The sequence below is a fragment of the Podarcis liolepis genome (genome assembly GCF_965112155.1).
Source record: "Podarcis liolepis genome assembly, chromosome: 4".
Lineage (NCBI taxonomy): Eukaryota > Metazoa > Chordata > Lepidosauria > Squamata > Lacertidae > Podarcis > Podarcis liolepis.
Genome location: NC_139558.1, coordinates 73,784,678 through 73,805,118, shown reverse-complemented (window position 1 = coordinate 73,805,118; position 20,441 = coordinate 73,784,678). Strand labels below are relative to the sequence as shown.

The 20,441-nt window shown below is 43.6% G+C and overlaps 1 protein-coding gene and 2 long non-coding RNA genes across 3 annotated transcripts in view; 1 reads left to right on the top strand and 2 right to left on the bottom strand.

Moving 5' to 3' along the window:
* Positions 1-4,993, bottom strand: part of LOC310705919 — a 10,424-nt gene extending 5,431 nt beyond the window's left edge. The window contains exons 1-2 of the long non-coding RNA XR_014525525.1: positions 3,534-4,993; positions 2,241-2,471 (exon numbers count right to left, since the gene is read on the bottom strand). This is a non-coding gene — a long non-coding RNA (uncharacterized lncRNA). The remainder of the gene's footprint in view (positions 1-2,240; positions 2,472-3,533) is intronic.
* DPT (dermatopontin) overlaps positions 1-8,763 on the top strand; it is a 20,807-nt gene extending 12,044 nt beyond the window's left edge. Inside the window, exons 3-4 of the mRNA XM_083500881.1 lie at positions 5,016-5,123; positions 6,804-8,763. Coding sequence (XP_083357007.1) covers positions 5,016-5,123; positions 6,804-6,876 — 181 coding nt within the window. The 3' untranslated portion in view covers positions 6,877-8,763. The remainder of the gene's footprint in view (positions 1-5,015; positions 5,124-6,803) is intronic.
* Positions 8,033-20,441, bottom strand: LOC310705916. Its single transcript, XR_014525520.1, has 2 exons — positions 20,398-20,441; positions 8,033-9,045 (listed from the first exon to the last, which is right to left on the bottom strand). It is a non-coding gene; the product is annotated as an uncharacterized lncRNA (long non-coding RNA).

Below are 20,441 nucleotides of genomic sequence, written 5' to 3'. Positions count from 1 at the left end.
AATGGCCCACTTCATAGCCTGCTCACATGCGGTTACAGCAGAAGAAACCGCCAAATTGTTTGTAGAGAATGTGTTTAGGTTGCATGGCGCCCCCTTGAGGGTGGTTTCAGACCGAGGGAAACAATTTACTTCCAGGTTCTGGAGGAAGCTCATGAGCTTACTGCATGTAGAGGTTAATTTCTCGACGGCCCGTCATCCTGAAACCAACGGGCAGGCGGAAAGAGCAAATGGGGTTCTCCAACAATATTTGAGGTGTTATGTTAATGACAGAGAAAATGATTGGGTGGAGAAGTTGGCGTTGGCAGAATTTGCCTACAACAATGCAGAGAACGTGTCCACGGGGATGAGCCCCTTTTTGGCTAATCACGGGTGCCATCCCAGAGCCTTCCCAGGGGGGGAGGGGGAGAACTGGAGCGTTCCAGCTGCAGAACAGTTCGTGGAAGAAATGGAAGCGATCCATCGCCAGCTCCAACTCAACTTAAACAGGGCTAAGGAGGAATATAAGAGGCAGGCAGACAAAAACAGGAGGGAAGGTGAAACCATCAGGGTGGGGGACCAGGTGTGGCTGTCAACCCAAGGGTTGCCATTCAAAGGAGGTTGTAAGAAATTAAGACCCAAAAGGCTGGGTCCGTTTGAAGTCATACAGCAGGTCAATCCAGTGGCTTTCAGGCTCCGGTTACCGAACCACATGAAGCTGCACCCAGTTTTTCACAGGTCGTTGCTGTCACCGTATAGAGGAGACAGTGAGGGGAGGGTCACTAGGGGACCAGCAATGGAGGAGAAGGAACACAGCTACCATGTAGCGGAGATCCTCGATTCCAGGTGGAAGGGAGATCAAGTAGAGTATTTGGTAATGTGGGAAGGGGAACCGGAGTCGGAAAACACCTGGGTTAGGGCCGAGGATGTCAATGACGAGGTTTTAATAGAGACTTTTCATCAGAGGTTCCCACGTAAACCTCAGCCTGTAGCGAGGTTCCGAAGGGAATACTTTGCCACCACCGACGAGGAAGAGGAGTTGGAGGGGTTCCCAGATTCTGAAGAGGAGGAGGATGCAGCTGGCCAGGACGACGATCGATGGAGAGAATTGTTCGAGACGTCAGAAGATGAGGAAGATTCGTTTCGGGGTTTTAGCCCTTCACCTCCCAGGGGGGAGGAATTGGGAGGGGGTGAGGGGGGCCCTGGAGGGGAGGTGGATGTCAGGGAACTGCCATCAGAGCATCAGGTGGTGGAGGGACTCAGGCAGGATGAAAGAGACTCAACTGCTGAAGCAGGGACCAGCAGGGGGAGGAGTGGGTCTCTGAGGGAATGCGAGCAGGAGGGAGGGCTCAGGGAGGCTTCCAGCGAGGACAGTGGGGAGGTATCGGAGTCTCCCATAGGGAGACCCACACCTCGCAGGAAACTGTCACGCCGTGAGTCCAGGAGACGCGTTTCCGTTAAGGAACTTCTTTGCTGGAAACGCTTCCGCAGACAGCCACTGTCGGACTCTACTAGTGACTAGAGCAGACATGTCTGAGGAGCTCCGTCACACACGGAGGTTTGTGGGGTCGCACAAACTCTGAGGGAGCACGTTTTCAAGCACAAGCAGCTAATCAAACCCTCACAATACATTTTATCATAAAACCTTGTTAAGTGTAGCCTCCTCCTAGTATTTCCATTTTACAAACTAGATACAGTTGAACCTTGGTTGACGAACGCCTTGTGACGCCTTGTGCAGGAGCTTCCTGCAGCCAATTGGAAGCTGCGCCTTGGTTTCCAAACGTTTTGGAAGTCGAACGGACTTCCTTTACAGATTGTGTTCAACTCCCGAGGTACCACTGTACTCACTTTGTGTTAGAGCTGGCAGACTGGTCCAGCAATTTCTGTGTTCAATCAGGATTTGTGCAGAGTCCCCGAGTCCACATACTGACTATTACAGTACTGTGTCATTTTATGAAGCCAAGCAAACCTTGTGCTCAGAATCCTGTTGGTTGGTGTCTTAATGGTCTGACCTTGCCCACAAACAGCTATTTGCATTTCCTTATTATTATTATTCATTTAATTTGTATATTGCCTTTCATCCGTAGATCTCAGGGTAGTTCATCACAACATACCCTCTTTATGACACAAGTCTATGCTTTTGTTAAGCCCATGAAGTTCAGAGGGATTATTTGTACATCAATGTGCATAGGATTACAGCTTTAAAGTGTAATCTTATGCACCTCTACTCAGAAGTAAGCCCTGATGAAGTCTATGGGACTTACTTGCAGGCAACTGTTCCAGAACTCCAGCCTTCATTTACTAGGAACCTGTGAGATCTCATTAGTGCTGAACGTGGTTGTCTTGTTCTTTTATATGGGACAGTTTTATTATGCTATCAAAATATAATCTTGGAAGGCAAAGTAAGGTATTTCCCTGAGAAAGGCTCTAGCAATCAGCTACATTTTATGGTTCTGTGATGAGAGGCCAGCTGTTCTATAACTTCCAGCGTTAGCCTGGAAGGAATAAAGAAGAAAGCTAAATAGAGAAGTAGCAAATTCTTTGCAGATGTCACTGCGATGTTGCATCTATCTGTAAATCTATATAGGTGGAGGGAAATCTCAGTCCTCAGCTTGAAGCAGTCTGAAAGATAAACAGCATTTGGAATGCTGTTTATAATAATTTCCCTGCTCCAAGAAAGCAGGGCTGCCGAGGTCCAGAAAGGTTTGGCTGGTGCTACAGCTGCTCTTGCTCACCATTGCCTGTCCAAGCAATGACCACATTTACCAAGACCTTACAGAATTATGGACCCTAGCGGATACAACCGTTTCCTCTACACAGTTTGCCATTTGTTAAAGGCGTTGATGTTCATGGACTCTTTCACTGGCAATGTCAGTGTCCGGAAAATGGAGCAACTGCAGAATACAGCTGGTATCCCTAGAAGGGAATGGAGGAAGTCTCTTTTGCCCTTCTTCATGCCTCCTTCCAAGGAGAGAGCCTTGCTCAAAGGCTGCTACCCTTCCCATGTTGCCCTCAACATGGCTTCTGGCCACTTCTGGTGATTTTCAACACAATGGCCTAGAAGGAGCCAATGTGCAGCTGGTCCCCCTCAATAGGAGCAGGGAGAGAGGTGCTTTCTTCTCCTTCTTCCCTCCTCCTGAGGAGAGCTGCCATGGCGCTGATACTGCTGCAGGGCAAGGAGGAGGAATGACCACCTGCACCTTGGGGCCTCTTCTCTCTCCTATGCTGTGATGAGATGCCACCTCCTCAAATTTGCTGCCCCAAGCAAATGCCCCGTTTCCCATAAATACATCATTGCCTACCTGGGAATGCCTGGGATTGCACCTGGTTGGTTATTATGAGAATAGGGTGCTGGGTGAGGTGGGCCATTGGTCTGATCCAGCAGGTTCCTAAGGACTTTCCATATGCAAAGCAGATGCTCTACCAATGAGCTACAGCTCTTCCAAGGTTTCTTGTGTTTGAAGATGACACAGACATAGCAGGAAGCCTGAAAGGCAATTGTACATCTCCCTTCCATCTTCCACACATGCACACCACATGGCAAGAGAGAAACTTACATAGTACCATTGCTCTCTCTATAAGGCATGGGAGATAAGTTCCCTTTTAAGAATTTTGAGCCGTTCCAGAATTTCAGAGTCAGTTGTTCTTGTTTGTGTTTGTTAGAGAATGTTCTTCTATTACTGGCAATGTTTAGACAGTGCACTGAATGGTCTTTTGAGGGCGGGGGGATGAGAAAAAAGAGCCAGGAAATGATCTGTAATTAAACCACATCTGCTATGTACATGACATAGTAAACTACTAAACAGAAAAACCAAGTTGTGGAATATATGTTTAATTATATAAAAAATAGGGCAATTTCAGTGTGTCTATAATCACCGAAAATAGCTAAGGGCTTGTAGACAGAGAGACTCCACTCAAGTAGAATAACCAAGTGAGACACTATGCTCTCCTCATTTCCATTCCTGACTCTGACACAGGCTTCTTGTGTGTACTTGGGCAAGTTGCCTAAACTTTCTATTTCCCTTAATCATTTGACCAAATGGTGCCTTGCGGACTACAACTCCCATCAGCCCCAGCCAAAGGGTGAGAGGGGTCTCACAGGGGCTGAATTTTTGAGGATGCCCAGCAACCCTTAAAAAGGTAAAAGAGGAGGAAGAGCAGCAAATCCAGGCCCAGTACAAAAAGTGATTCCCTGGGCCAGTCTCTAAGAATGCCCTGAGTAGCTGTAAGACATCTGTATCTGATGAAGCATGAATGGGTAAACCAACATGCTGCACAAATGCAGACAATGTTGTTGTTGTTGTTGTTTTATTTTGCCCATCTGACTAGGTTGCCATAGTGACTCTGCATGGCACATCACATGTCACACATCCAAAGCATTTTCTTTTCATTGAAGAAACTAGCAAGAACTAGATGAAAAGTACTGAAGACAAGAACTGACCAAGACACAACACACTCTCTCTCTTTACATTGCTTTAATTTATTTGTTTATTTGGGTGGGGAAATGTACTACCAATGTTAAGGTAAGGGTGGGCATCATGGCAGCGAGCAGCATAGTATCCATTACAGATTTACATCCATTTTAAAAAATTGTCACCCATCAGCTTAATATACCGACCATAGATGGATCAGGTGCGTTTCAAGCAGGTGCCTAAATGCCAATACTGTAGGTGCCTTCCTGCTGTTCATTGGGAGTGCATTCCAAAGGGCTGGTGCTACCACACTAAAGGCCCTGGACTTAGTAGACACGAAATGGACCTTAGGAGAAGACCTTGCTCCAACAGAACCATCTGCTTAATGCTACATTGAACACAGCCCCTCTGTGTTTGTCAAGAGCAGACATGAAATCACAGGATACAGGGAAACTATCCACACTTCAGTTCAAAGTGGGTGTAATATACACTAGGTTAAGTTACATGTGTGAACAGGTTTTTCAGTGGGCTGACAAAAGCAAGTCATAACATTTGAAGCATAACTGTTCTTACTTTTTCTAGAGAAGGCAAATAACTTGGTTTCCCCCCACTCCTCCTGTTTAAAAGGTTGACAACAGAACACCCAGAACACTACGGGGAAGATATGGACATGATGATGTATACCTATGATCATTACATCCGTGGAGCAGCCACAACTTTCTCCGGTGTGGAAAGGTCAGATACAGAAATTCTCTTGAAACCTGTGCTGCAAAGAAATGGTTTGTTACATTGTAATATTTTCCCCCAAAAAACAATGGTGTGGAAGGTACAACATAGACCAAGGGAGGAAGACACAAGTTCCATGATGATCCCTCTTCATGCATTCACTGAGCTGGAGGCAGAGTGGCAATCTAGCACTTACCCAATCAGAGCAGTATGGGACTTTTGTATCCCGCCCCCTTCTTATCCCTTAACCAATCAAAGCAATAAGGGACTTTCCGTACCCCAACCCCTCCAATGCTTGCTTTGCTGATCCTCCTCAAGGAACCCTAATTGCAGGGGCAGAGGACTTCAGCTCAAGGGCTGATTGTAGCCCTCTGAGACTCTCTATTAGGCTCCCAATAGACTCCACCCAACCCCCCTACCAACACCACAGCCCTCACCAGCCCTGCTCTCCTTGAGTACGTTTGCCAGGCTGCAGTTTGTCCTTGAATTGTGATAATTCTTCTTTTGCTTGTTTGGAAGGAGGATTGGGAGATGTGAGTAGGTGGGAATGGAGTGGGGAGAGACCCCTGATTGTTGAGTGTCTCTGGAAGGCACCCTACTCTACAAAGGTAGAGGCCACACATCCATTACCCTGCCTAATTTACGCTTCTGGCCCTAACCACCACTTCTATGTGGCCCCCAGAAGCTGGCCCATAAAGGAATGTGGTCTGAAATTGTATTGTAGGCCTAGCAATGCCTGGTCACATTTGCAGCTTCTCCTTTGGCTGAGGGCAGGAGTATTCTTCATTTCCAGGCAAACTCTGCCCGCCTTCTGTTTTTCTTTTCTTTTTTCACTTTCAGAGAAAATGAGGTCAAATTTCATTGAGAGCAGTAAAGGACTTGCATTGTACTAAGGCATTTTTGTATTTGAAACAAAATGCCAAAAATGATGCCTTCTCCCCTGTTCATTTTTAATTATGGGAAATGTCCACCACATACCGAGTGTCTCTCGCCAAAGCATCCATTTCTGTTTGCTTCATGGCAATGCCTCCTCTCTCCCATTGTTTCCTGGAGAAAGCTAATGTCTAGAAGTACCCTAAACATCAAATTAAGGTTCCTCCAACAACCAGAACCCTGGCATTTAGGATCGAACACCCAATTTTTGTTGAAGTTTCCACCTCCAATAGTTCAAAATCATGAGATGATGATGATTAAATCATTACCTGCCTTTCACAAGCAGATCCCAGGGCAGGTTACACTCAAAATTCAGAATTAAAAACAGTTACAGATTACAGCCACAACATACAACTCAGGTGTCAAAGGCCAGAGTAAAGATGTGCGTCTTTAGCATTTGCCAAGAGCTGTATGTTGAAGTACCCAGACACACCTCTGTGGGGAGGGAATTCCACACCTTAGGGGCTGCCACAGAGAAGGCCATGCCTCTGGCTACACCCTCTGAACTTCCAAGGGTGGTGGAACTACCAAGAGTTGATCTCAACCCCCAGGAAGCTCTGTAGGGAAGAAGGCAGTCTTTTATATATTTTGGGCCTAAGTCATTTAGCTAGAGATGATCAAGTTGAAAGAAACGAGCAAAGTTCATCCTGACAGATCGCAAAACAAAAACAAAAACAGAAGCCCAACCAGAAGCCTTGCTCTGTTGCAATGTTCTGTCTTGGTCACCACTTGTTTCCTCTATCTTTTCCCTTGCAGGGATCGCCAGTGGAAGTTTATTATCTGCAGGATGACGGATTTTGACTGCCAGTTTGACAATTTTAAGAAGTGAATATGTGCCATGCTTCTGGGGGTGGGGTGGTAGGGGGGAATGAAGGTAGAGGGGAAAGGAGAAAAAAATAGCAAAGGCAATATATAAACCATACACCAGTTTCTTTGCAGATGAGTAAGAATGACTCTTCTGCGAAGAGGGCTGCGAAAAACACTGAGCTCAACTTTACAAGACAGGCACATCCATTTGGCTCTTAATTAGGGATTAGATGGGCTGGGTTGATTTACATAATCTCTGCAGAGCATGTGTGCAGAGTACTTCCACTTCCACCGCTTCCTGGCCCTTCAACATACCTGGTGGATGCAACGGCAGGGGACCCATGTTAACACTGTAGTGTGTGTATCTCTGCCCTTCACTGGGTCACTTCCAGCACTGACCTGAGAGTATGGGTAGCTGCCTTGTGTGTGTGTGCCTTTAGACAACACTTTGGACCATTCCCTTGATTTTTTGATTTTTATTTTTTATTCACAGCTACTTTACATTGTTTAGATGCTTTCTGATATAAACCTAGATGAAGCCATTTCCTTTGCTGTCTAGCTCACCTGTACAGATGCGTCTTGATTTTGCATGACATCTTTGTATCCACTGCGCCCCGTTGTCAGTTTACAAAAAGGAACACCAAAACTCCCAAAACTGTGCTTTGCTGATGTTTCAGAGCTAATCATTTGCCAACAAATGCTACCCGTGTGCATGCCTCCATCAAAATAACCCAGAGCAGCAAGCCAAACCACACAGGATGTTAATCATGCCCCTTCGCTTGGAGTCCAGACTTCTTATTGCACAAACTAAGCAGTGTGGCAACTCAATCCATATTGAGTTCTTGGTGCAGGGGCAGGAAGGGGGCTTTAGCTCTCTGTCCCCTGCTTTAGTCTCATTGCCCTCCATGCCCACAATTTGTACTGGGGAGGAGAAGCAGCTGAGCAAATAGGAGCTCCCCCACCCCCCCACAAAAGTATGTCAGGTTCCCTCATCATCTCGACTGGGAATGCAGTGGTGGTGATATAGGGCTGAAGCTTCCCTACCCCTGATCCAACTCAGGACCCCACCATGTCAATTTCTGCAAAAAATAAATAAATCCTGCTCCCAGTGCCAAAGAACATGATTAATGTTGTGCCTCTAAAATTAGAGGATAGCAGAGGCATTCCCCCCCCCCCCCATGCCACAATTTTGCAACCCATGCAAATATATCACATTCATATTATCTGTTGTGGGGATCCCTCCCCCCCCCGATGTTGTTTACCTACAACTCCCCTCATCCTTGGCCATTGGCCATGCTTTCTGGGGCTGATGGGAATTGTAGTTCAGCAATATCAGGAGGATCAAAGTTTCTCCACACCTGTAATAAAGGATGCCAGAGATTGCTTATCAACACCATTGCCTGAAATATGATCACTTCTACAATTAATATGTCTAAATTTCAGGTGAACTTGGAAACGGTATCAAGTTGTGTTTTTCTTAATGTTTCTTTTGACATCCTGAATAATCAGAGGCCCACGATGAATAAAATAATACCAACCATCTCCAACTTTTAACTAAAAAGGGAATATAGAGTTGCAGTTTTGCAACTGAACACGATTGTGTAAAACTGACGACATCCTGATGATGTGTGCTATGTAAGTCAAATGTGGGGTATAACTTTATTGGGCATTAAAAGTGTGACCATGTCCCTGTAGCTGGTGACAATTTATTCTATCACAGGAGAGGATTAAATAAATTTAAAAAAGGGAGATACTTAAGAACCCAAAGACAACCCTGTTGAAATAAACTATGCAACTTACTCCAATTGCCTGTATTAGGATATCTTTATTATGTCCGGTATTTACAAGCACATTGTCAATTGTTATCCTAATCAACTGAAAAAAATAAAATAATTTGGTGATGCAGTAACTTTAAAATATTCTCTCTCGCCCCCCAACTACCGTATGTTTCTACAATTGCTGGTTGCCAAGAAATAAGTCAATTGTGTTCTTGAGGACTCCAGGGAAAGAAGCAACATTCAGTTTTCAATCACTGACAACAGGAAATATAACTGCTGGCAGATGGAAGCATTATAACTTGTTCTCTTCATTTGACATACCAGGGGTGGGTGGGGGTCATAGCCAGAAGTTTTCATGGCCAGAGCCAAGAGGAGCAAAGATACCCCTTTCTCTCTGAGCTGCTTCCTTTTATCTGAAAAGGAAAATGGAAATGCCATGTTAGAACTGGCCTTATATCACTGTAGGCCCAATGGTGCCTCACACAATGGGTCCCTCATTTAAAATAAACAAAAGAGTTGGACACTTTCTCTTTAAGTAGTGATGCCCTGAACAAGCACAAATTTCTGGAAAAGACGAGAGACTGCATGAATTTGCAGGCGATAAGATTACAGATGCCTCTGTGAAGAGCAAATGACTCAGTATGATACTGCCGAAGACCTGCACTTTGTTCACAAACGTTTCCTTGTTTGTAGAAGAGCCTCAATGGATTTGTTCTAGCCTGCTTCAGAGACTTTATCTCACTCTAGTCCCTTGCCAGCTCCTGCTGCTCGCCTTGCATGTGGCTCCTCTCTGTCTCTTTAAACAGTTGTGCCTTGTCCATTGTAATGCTCAACTGCAGCAGCCTAAAAGTCACAGGAAGTACTGTATGCATCCGCCGCTCTTTTTCTTCATCATGAGTTGTCCCAAATCACTCGAACATATGGAACATAGGAACATAGAAAGCTCTATGGTGCCAAGTCCGGCCTACTAGTCCATTTAGCTCAGTATTGTCTGACTGGCAGAATGAAGCAGATTCACAAGGCTTCAGACAGGGGACAATTCCCAGCCATGCTGCCTTCAGGTAGAATTTATAATGGCCAAACTAGATGCAAAGCTAATGTGTCTTTGGGGGTTGGGGGTGGTGGCACAATTTTAAGCACATTTGGATTTTTGAGCAAGTCCTATGGATCAGCCCTCTGCCTGGGACAGATACTATGCTTTCCCAAGGGATCTGTGTAAAAGTCAGATCCAGTAGAATTAATCTGAGTCTTGAAAAATTCATTGAGCTGAAAGAGGAAGTGGTAAAAAGACTTACTCTTCTCATTTCCTCCCCTAACTCTATGATCTGTTCAAGGGGGGGGGGAAGGTATCCATCACCTCATGATGACTAAGGAGGCAGTGAGGGGTGGGTACCATAGCTGTCAACGTTTCCCTTTTTTAAAGTAAAATTCCCTTATTCTGAATAGGATTCCTCACAAGCAAAGGGAAAAGTTGACAGCTATGGTGGGGACTCAGAGGCTTCATGGGCACCAGGGGAAGACCTCAAGGAGACCACAGTGCCCCTGGGCACCATGTTGGCAGTCCCTGCAGTGTCATACCATCCAACTTTTATGGAGCCCAAACCGGGTCGTGTGTCTTCCAGGCCGTGCTCCCAGGTGAGTCACATGGCCTGTACCATGCTCTCAACCCAAAAAGTAATTTTTTGAGGTGAGAGCACGACCTGAGATTGTGTGAGATTGTGGCACCCAAAATGGCCACCATGATCTCGTGTGGAACTGTATTGCAAAGTCTGGATATGCACAAATTTTGAAAGGTGTTTGTGTGTCGATTCTTATATTGTTTCAGAAAGGGCAAATTTGATATGCAGTGGTACCTTGGTTCTCAAACAGTTTGGCTCCCAAACACCGCAAACCCGAAAGTAAGTATTCCAGTTTGCAAGCTTTTTGGGAAGCTGAATGTCCGACGCAGCTTCTGTGGCTTCTGCTTGAGTGCAAGAAGCTCCTGCAGCCAATCGGAATCTGTGCCTTGGTTTTCAAACAGTTCTGGGAGTCGAATAGACTCCCGGAACGGATTAAGTTCGACAGCCAAGGTACCACTGTATTCACCTCTCTGTGTGGACTGAATTGAATTTCTGCCCCATCCCTACCCCCGTCTAGGTGTCTGTCTCAGTTTTACAAGTCTCAGACATGGTAAGGCAGAAGCATGTAATCAAGTGGAGAACACTGTGGGAAAATCCAGACATTAAGATTGAAGACTTGCAGATGATAAGCTGGAGAAGGTTCAGAGAGACTGGTCCGATGAGCGCCTGATGCTTACAGAAATGTTATCAGAACTTCGTGTATCTCTTGCTTCCCATTGCAGCTGGAAATAGCTTGCTAGCCTCTTCTCCCCAGAGAGATTGCAACAGCCCTAGAACTGCCTGGCACTTGAAAGGACATGGTGACATGCAAATTCTTCTTCTTTCCATTTCTTTTTAAAAAATAATAATAGCTGTGTGATCACTCTGGAGTCTGGGAGACTTGCAAAGCTACAACTGCGCGTTAGCCGAACTGCTGGCTCTTATAACAGAAAAAGGAACTGATTTCTCCTGTTAGTAACAATACAAATGGGAACCAGGAGCGATTTCACTGAATGGAGTGAAATTAATTTGAAATTAATGGAATGTAATTTCCATTCAGTGTAGTTAACCTAGTGTAAAATTAGTGCTAATGAGATCAGCACTGGGGATGGGCTCTGGCTCAGAGCAAGAGCACATGTTTGAATGCAGAAGCCTCTAGGTTCAATCCCTCACATCTCCAAGCAGGACTTAAAAAATACCTGAAAACCTGGAGAACCACTACTAGTCAATGCTGACAATAGTCAACTTGGTATAAGGACATTTTCTCTCATCCTAGTCAGTTCCTCAGAAGAAGCCAGTGACTACGCTATGGGTTGATTCTAGAGGTTAAAGGTTATGGGAATGCAGTCCTATATTCACCCACCTAGTAGTACTTTACTTATTTCTGAGTAAACAGGAACATAAGAAGCTGCCTTATATCAAGCCAGACCATTGGTTCATCTTGTTCAGTACTGTCTACATTGACCGACAGCAGCGCTTCAGGGTTTGAGGCAAAGGACTTTCCCAGCTCTATTTGAAGATGCCACTGATTGAACAGTGACTTTCAGCAGGTCAAGGATGTCCACCACCACTAAGCAACGTCCCTTCCTATTCAATGCAAGCCTAATAACTTTTACTCAAAAGCATGTTTTGCTATATTTAATTCAGCTTTCTCACATTGCAACAGAAGTAAGCACCAATGGGTTGCATGGGATTTACATCCAAGGAAATGTGTAAAGGATTGTATCCTTAACCTCCTTGGTTCTGTTCAAAGCCATTGACTTGTTTGGGCTGGGTAATGTTATTATATGGCTTATGCAGAACATCAACATAGGCTCTCCCTACTGAGGTGATATCTTATTCTATGCCATCACAGTTATATCAGAAAGTATTGCACAATAGTAGTGATTTGTCTCAATGAAGCCAATAGTATGGCTCTAGATGACAACTAGACACAGATCTATGTCAAAGAGTTTGCTATCAGACAGAAATTCAATGAAGTACTAGCAAGCTCTTTAAAAAGCACATCTGTGTGTGGAGTGCGGAGGGGAGGGGATAATCCTTCAGCATGGTCTTTTTACGGTGCCATGGGCTGCTGATTGACCATTGCTTTTGCTAGGAAGGATTAATAGTACAGAATAACTCTCTTTCATACACAAATTATTCTATCTGCATAGGAGTACATTGTTGTCAAAAGGCTCCCCTACTCATGGAGGCCCTTCCAAGAACAACTCAAAAGTAGAATCATAGAATCATAGAATCATAGAGTTGGAAGAGACCACCAGGGCCATCGAGTCCAACCCCCTGCCAAGCAGGAAACACCATCAGAGCACTCCTGACATATGGTTGTCAAGCCTCTGCTTAAAGACCTCCAAAGAAGGAGACTCCACCACACTCCTTGGCAGCAAATTCCACTGTCGAACAGCTCTTACTGTCAGGAAGTTCTTCCTAATGTTTAGGTGGAATCTTCTTTCTTGTAGTTTGGATCCATTGCTCCGTGTCCGCTTCTCTGGAGCAGCAGAAAACAACCTTTCTCCCTCCTCTATATGACATCCTTTTATAGAGGATTTATAAAAGTCTTAATGCAGTGTTAACAGCTCAGAATAGTTGGTTGATATTTCCTCTCAAGTGGGTGAGAAGATAGTTGGCCATTGTTTTTGCTGCCTTGGATATCTGAGTGAAAAGTAGCTTATAAATCCTGGCAACAAACAAATAAATAAGCCTCTCTGTCGGCTTGAACAATAACCTGCCAGAGAATGGGGAAGGTGAAGACACATCTCAAGCTATTGGGTGTGGGATAATAGAAGGATGTGTGTGAAGATGAGAAGAAAAGACACACTGAAGAAGAGTATGCCTTTGCCTACTGTTGGCCTCCATGTTTGGCAGGGATGGAGAACATTTGCTCTTGAACTATAACCTCCATCATCCCTGATCAATGGCCTTGCTGGCTGGGGCTGGTGGAATCCAACAACATCTAGAGGCCACAGATTCCTCAGTCTTGACTTGGGGTGTACCTTGTATAAAACATATATTACAACAATAGTTGAGGTCCTTCTGAAATGTCTTCTTCAAAGAAAGATACTACTATCTGTTGAAGTTCTCAACATTCAAGGAAAGCACACAATACTATGCTATCGATTACGCAAATTATGGAAAGTTGTTAAGGAAACATCTGCACTGTACATCTCCAGTACCTTTGACCTTACTCCCCACCCAGTTGATCTGGATGAACTGAAGCAATTCTTTCCAGAAGGGTTAAACTACAATTAGGGACGTGGGTGGCGCTGTGGGTTAAACCACATAGCCTAGGACTTGCCGATCAGAAGGTTGGCAGTTCAAATCCCAGTGACAGGGTGAGCTCCCGTTGCTCGGTCCCTGCTCCTGCCAACCTAGCAGTTCGAAAGCACGTCAAAGTGCAGGTAGATCAATAGGTACCGCTCCGGCGGGAAGGTAAACGGGGTTTCCGTGTGCTGCTCTGGTTTGCCAGAAGCAGCTTAGTCATGCTGGCCACATGACCCGGAAGCTGTACGCCAGCTCCCTCGGCCAATAAAGTGAGATGAGCGCCACAACCCCAAAGTCGGCCACGACTGGACCTAATGGTCAGGGGTCCCTTTACCATTACTAGACTACAATGAATGGCATCAGCATCTGGGAAGGAGTTATCAAAATACTTCCACATACACACTGTTCCCAAAAAAGAAACATATATTTGCAGTTCCCAACAATAAACCCTGGAGAGAATTGGCTTGGGGCCTCCTCTAGATTAGCATTTGAAATTTCGTAAAATGAGATAACCTTGCCAGGGAGTCACAGGACTCCCAACTGGCTAAGAGGAAGCTAGTGCCTGGCACAGCGATGCTTTTGGCAGAACATCAGCTGGTTCTCAGGAGAAGTCTTTAGATTTCAAGGGACCAGCCCTCAGCTCTCAGTTGGCTCTAAGTAAACAAATCTATTTCTGTTTGCTAAGATTTATCACATCAGTGGGAGGTTCCAGCTGATCTCTTTTAAACAGTACCAGTTTTTCGTGTACCGTGGGATTGTTTGGTGAAATTTCAAGAACTGCATAATTTCAGGAATTGCAAATGCATGCAAATGCATGCAACGAACGCAAGGCTCAAATGCAGATTTCTCATGCTATGAAGAATCCAGTTATTCTCTTCAGTTGGGCACTCTGTTACATTTTGTTCATAAACATGACCGGGGCAGGAATTACCATGTATTACAGAATTGCAACCTGGAGGGAAATCATTCTTAGTTGTGATTTGGGGGTGATATCAGTGCTTACTTGTAGCTCAGTAAGACATGGCGACTACCTATGATGGCTATACTCTGCCTCCACAGTTGGAGGCAGTAATGCTTCCATTGCTGGAAACCACCAGGAGAGGAGAGTGCTCTTGTCTTTGGGCCCTGCTTGCTACTTTTCCACAAGCATCTGATTGGCCCTGTAAGAATAGGATGCTAGCCGAGTTTGCCCATCGGCAATGTCTAAGCAACACGATGACCATGTACATACACAATAGACAATCTTTATAGAATTCCTTCAAACCATAACAAGTACAAAATGAAATCTTTAGTCTCAAAGCCTCTGAAAATCTTTAAATGAAGCAAGGTACCAGACTTTGTACGATGAAAGACAAGCTGTGAAGCTTTCTGTATTCAGCAAATATGATGTCCAACACTGAACAGTGATTCTGGATATTGACTACTGTTTCGTAGAATTCTTCATCAGCGTGGTGGGAGGATATAGAATTGCTTCATAAACTGAAAATAAAATGTTACTAGTTTTCCCATTGGCCTGATCTAGGAGGCTTTTCTTAGGATCTTACGACATGTCTTTATTGGTTATATATTTACCTAGATATGTATTTTATCATAATGTCTACATTTTGTTCTAAATACACACTTTTAAAAACACATTCATTGAACATTTTCTTTTGAGCCAAGAACTGTACAGTGGTACCTTGGGTTACAGATCCTTCAGGTTACAGACGCTTCAGGTTACAGACTCCGCTAACCCAGAAATAGGACCTTGGGTTAAGAACTTTGCTTCAGGTTGAGAACAGAAATCATGCGGTGGCAGTGGGAGGCCCCATTAGCTAAAGTGGTACCTCAGTTTAAGAACAGTTTCAGGTTAAGAACGAACCTCTGGAATGAATTAAGTTTGTAACCAGAGTTACCACTGTATCACAAAATTCAGGGAACTGTGAAATCTAAAGAATAATTACACTCCAATCTGCATATGAGTCTGGGAGGCACAAATTAGGTCACTTTGCTTAAAGAATGTGGACCAAAATAAATTCTCCTCCATCACTATCTACACTGTTTCATTTCTGACCCTGATTTTCTTTCCTATCTAGGAACAGGAGAAAGCATATCACCCACAGAGTCTAACTTGCTTTCAGCAGACTAAAGTCAGCAAAAAATAAACAAAAGACTTGTGCAGGTGTGAGAGGTGGATAAGGGGACTAGATTGAGAGACTTTAAAAACCAACTCAGCCCGCAGGGTCAACCCAGCCACAGAGGTGAACTGGGAGTGATAGTTGCCTCAGTCATGTGAGTATCCTGGAGAGGGGGAGATTGCAAAAAGTAGCTCAAGAGGTCTGGGGTATAGGCACAGTTGCAAACAGGAGGAAATATGGAAATGACAGGCACAAATAATGAAAATAAGAAAACAATCTTACAGTTGATTCTTTAATGTTATTTTATGCTACTCAACATACAACAAACTGTGAAGGCTGGGTAGTTGGGGCTGGATTTTAATTTGCCTACAGCACCAAAAAGCTTGGTCCAGCCTTAGCCTGGTGCTTGCACATTGTGAAGATTTCCTTTGAACTGTGTGTGTGTGTGTGTGTGTGTGTGTGTGTGTGTGTGTGTGTGTTTGCTTAACAAATCAGGAAGCACTTTAATCCCCACCACAACCAATTGTCTTACATTGGCTTTTGAATACTATTTGGCATTAGGCTTCGGGACAAAATACAAGAAGATTGAAGACTGTGGAAAAGTGGAATGTCCCGGTTTTCGAACGTTTTTTGAAAGCCGAATGTCTGATGCGGCTGCCAGCTATTGTTTGGATTGAATTCAAGAACCAAGGTTCCACTGTATTCAGAAGGATGCTGCCTCTGATCATGCAGGCAGAGCACAGACATTAAGGCCAGTAGACATTGATAGCCTTATCCTCAACATGTTGAGTCTCAAAACCGGGATGTGCGTCTTCCCGACTGTGTCACAAGTCACGTGACCTATGTGACATTGTGGAACCCCAAATATGTACTTTGGAGAGGGTGGTTGCAATCTTGCATGAGAGCAAGGCATCCAAATGTGTGTTTTGGAGTACTATGCAAGATTGTGGCCCCCACAAAAGTGCTTTTTTTGGGGTGGGGAGATCGTAGCATGAAATCGTGCAAGATCGTGATGGCCAAAATGGTTTCTGTGTTCTTGAGTGAAAATATGGGGTGTCCCAGGACACTTGTGGGGTATGCATGGAGACAGATGTTTAGCCACAAAATCAAACGTTCTAAACTGGACAGCTCTAAGCAATGGACTTTAACATTCATCCCTATCTGGCAACTAGGATTCAGGTGAAATGGGAAGACTCAAGATAGAGACTAAGGAAAGCCACATTCATTTGGTAATGAGTTTGCTCAGTGAATGCCAAAGATGGGGACAAAGATGAAGGAGTTTAGAATTTAGGAGTGGTGATAGAGCAGCAGACCTGGTGAAAATTTTTGTATACTGTAGTGTTCAGTGAAATAACAAAGAATGGCTGTCCTGTACGGCCAGGTGTGTACAAAAATACAAGTTGTGAAGAATGGGGTAATTTTGCAATCAATAAACTAGATAGCCAAGAGAGCCTTCCAAGTGACTTTATAAATGAAAATGTTAGCCTTCTGGATATCAGATACCTGTCCGACAGGAGAGTGGCATGCCAAGCAAAATGAAGCCCCTGGGTAGTTTTGATTTATCCCTTTAAAATCTCTGTTTAGAAACTCAGATCAGAGAAACTGGGCAGAGACATGAACAAAAGGACAATAAAGGGACAGACATGCAGGCAGCAGGGATAATAAATATGAATAAGATAGGAAGAAAAGGAGTCCAGTAGCTAGGTAAGCTATATTTAAAAGTTAGATTTGGGTGTTTGTGGATGCAAACTAAAAGCTACTTTCTAGTGTGCTTCCCCCTATAATACTTGATATATGATGCTTAGGGGTGGGAGAATCTGACAGCTTTGGTTTCTCATTTTCCCAATCTTAGAATAACAGAATTGGAGAGTAGGAAGGGATCCCAAGGGACATCTACAAATGAAGAGGACAGAACAGTTAAATTACTCCATGTCAGCGTGTCTTAATAACCATTTATGCATCGAGTGGCATCCATAAAAGAACACAAGACTCTATAATGTGGAAGCCTCACAGGAGACAGGGTCCCCTCTCCATTTTCTCAGCACAGACATGCCTTCCTAAGGCAGCGCAAACTTGCATCGGCATGGAACTCTGCTCTTGAAATCTTACTTCGGTGGTGCCTTTTAAAAGACGCTGTTTCCACACTTTGCCAATGAGGCAGCAGTGAACTGACCTTGGGGGCTCAGCTGCAGCATTTTGTTTCATTCCACATCAGGCAGTTCAATTTCTAAAACTGTACCCCCATTCTCCTTATTAAGAGGATCAGTGAATGAGTGTGGATATGTGAGTTGTTTTTGCCAAATAGCTCTACCAGGCTCTCTGAAACCTATTCTTATCTTAAACTATTCTTATTTTACTAACTGGCCAAGAATTGCTGACAAATGCACTCTGACCAGATCCAAATGCAGCCAATTGCTTTGAACCAGAGCAGCGGTTGCGGCGTTTCGTTTCAAGAGGGATGCCCTTTTTGTCTGATAGTTTCCTATTATATCGGCAGCTGCTGCTGCAGCTGAGTCACTCTTCTTGTGCTGAAAGTCTGCCACAGTTCTTGGGGATTCTGCAGAGTCATAGGCTGTGCTGAAAGGATACTCGTATGAGCAAATGTACAGCAGGAGTTCACCTTTCAAAAGGCAGTGGGGTGATGTCACAGAACAACTTTCTTCCTGATCTTAACACAAGTGAAACAACTTCACCTAGAAAGGAATTGCATTCACTTTCAGAAGGAATGTATGATTTCTTCTATAACTGCTGTTTCTCCTTTAATTAGCTACTAATTGTGACTCCTCTCTTTTAAGACCTGAAGAAGCAAGTCCAGATGTGTTTCCCACCCTCCTGCTTCTGAGTATTGTAATATGTACAATTGTTTTAAGTGGAGTTGGGAGATGGTTTTTTTTAAAAAAATAAGCATTATTTTAAAAAAGAAACATTTTTAAAAAAATAAACATTATTTACTTCAATCTGAAAAATGTTTATCTTTTATTGGAATATGGTTATGTATTATTTTTATTAATAATAATAAAAGCCTTCCACATACATGTCTCAAGGAGATGTGCAAAATACAACAAAAACAGTTAAAACCAATTTAAAACAACAAAGAAAATAACAGCAGATAAATCTTCAATCCTCAGATGTAGTGCTAAATTTTCAATAGTCCTCCCTCCTTGTACATAGTTGTATTTATATCTGTATAATGAATTGGTTACAGCAACTCCATCATTCTAAATGAATTATTTGTTTTTCTTTTGTCTTAGAAGATATTTTATTTGTGCAATGGCATTTGTATTTTATGTGTATTTTAGCATGTTATTTTTTGGGAGGAGGAAAGATTGAAACCTGTACTCCAAACTGAGTCTGGATAAGAAGAGGAGGAGGAGGAGTAGTTTTGATTTGATATCCCACTTTATTACTCCCCTAAGGAGTCTCAAAGCGGCTAACAATCTCCTTTCCCTTCCTCCCCCACAACAAACACTCTGTGAGGTGAGTGGGGCTGAGAGACTTCAGAGAAGTGTGACTGGCCCAAGGTCACCCAGCAGCTGCATGTGGAGGAACGGGGACGTGAACCTGGTTTACCAGATTATGAGTCTACCGCTCTTAACCACTACACCACACTGGCTCTCTAAGGAATAGGCAACCAGCACAACGGGTACAGTCTTGCTATATTGGTGTCCTCCAATGTCTAACACCCCCCCCCCATTTCAGCAACTGTCTTCTGTGTCCACTGAAGTTTCTTTAAGGGCTCGAGTAGAAACCTGCATACAGAGGAAGTCCAACAAGCCCATTAGCGTGCAGTACTAGATATATGAGTATCTCAAGCACATTACAATGGAACAGGCCTTCTGGGTATCAGTGAAGGAATCACGATAACACTGGGAATGAGTGGCTATGACTAATTAGTTAAAAGGCACTTCTAAACATAATTATGCAGTGCTGGAAAACTAAATGCAGCTATAAAAGACTTCTTGCTGAGAAGAAGCTTGTAGAATAATGCACAGTTGCCTTCATTTCCATGGTTACCCAGGTGCACATTAAGTCAAAGCAAAGTCAAAAACATGGGGGCTAGTTTCTCACTGCTTACCTGCTCTTTAATCTTCAGCTCGTGGGTCAAATGGATGGTAGAAACTATAATAAAATTAGTAGAACTTTGCACTTGGATGGGTAGAAGCAACAGATGGTCTCCTGTTTTAATTGGCGGTATAACATTTCAAACCTCTTTCCTTTCCCTGCCCCCAAATGAATAAAACTAAATTCCTGTTCTATAGCTGAACTGAAATTTTGCTACCAAATCAAAAATTGGAAATTTTCAAATTTGACTTTTCAATCCAAATCTTGATGGTAAAATGTTACCATCTTGGCACTTCAGATAGATAGATAGAGTGCTTTTTTTCTTTAAAAAAATGTTTAGCGGTACTCTCATTTTCCTACTCATATTGAAATACTGCCCCTCAATGAGGCCAAATTTAGATTCACAAATTTTTTAGGGGTATGTGTACCTCTGCGTACACCCAGAAATAAAGCACTGGATAGATAGATAGATAGGTAGATAGATAGATAGATAGATAGATAGATAGATAGATAGATCATCAGTGTTAAACATATAACATGCCATTTGTAAAATCATGCCCTATTTAACTTCAAGAGTGGCTGCTAGCCATGACCTCTCCTCAGGACCAAGGCAATAGGACAAATGAGGGCACAAATTTGCATAAAAATTGCATGTGTTGATTTCTAGGTAGAGATGCAAATTTAGAAATACTTCTTGTAATTTAAATAGAAATTCAATTTGTCTCACCATGGTAGGGAAGAGAGCCTGTGGAAGTAGGGAAAAGAGCTTGT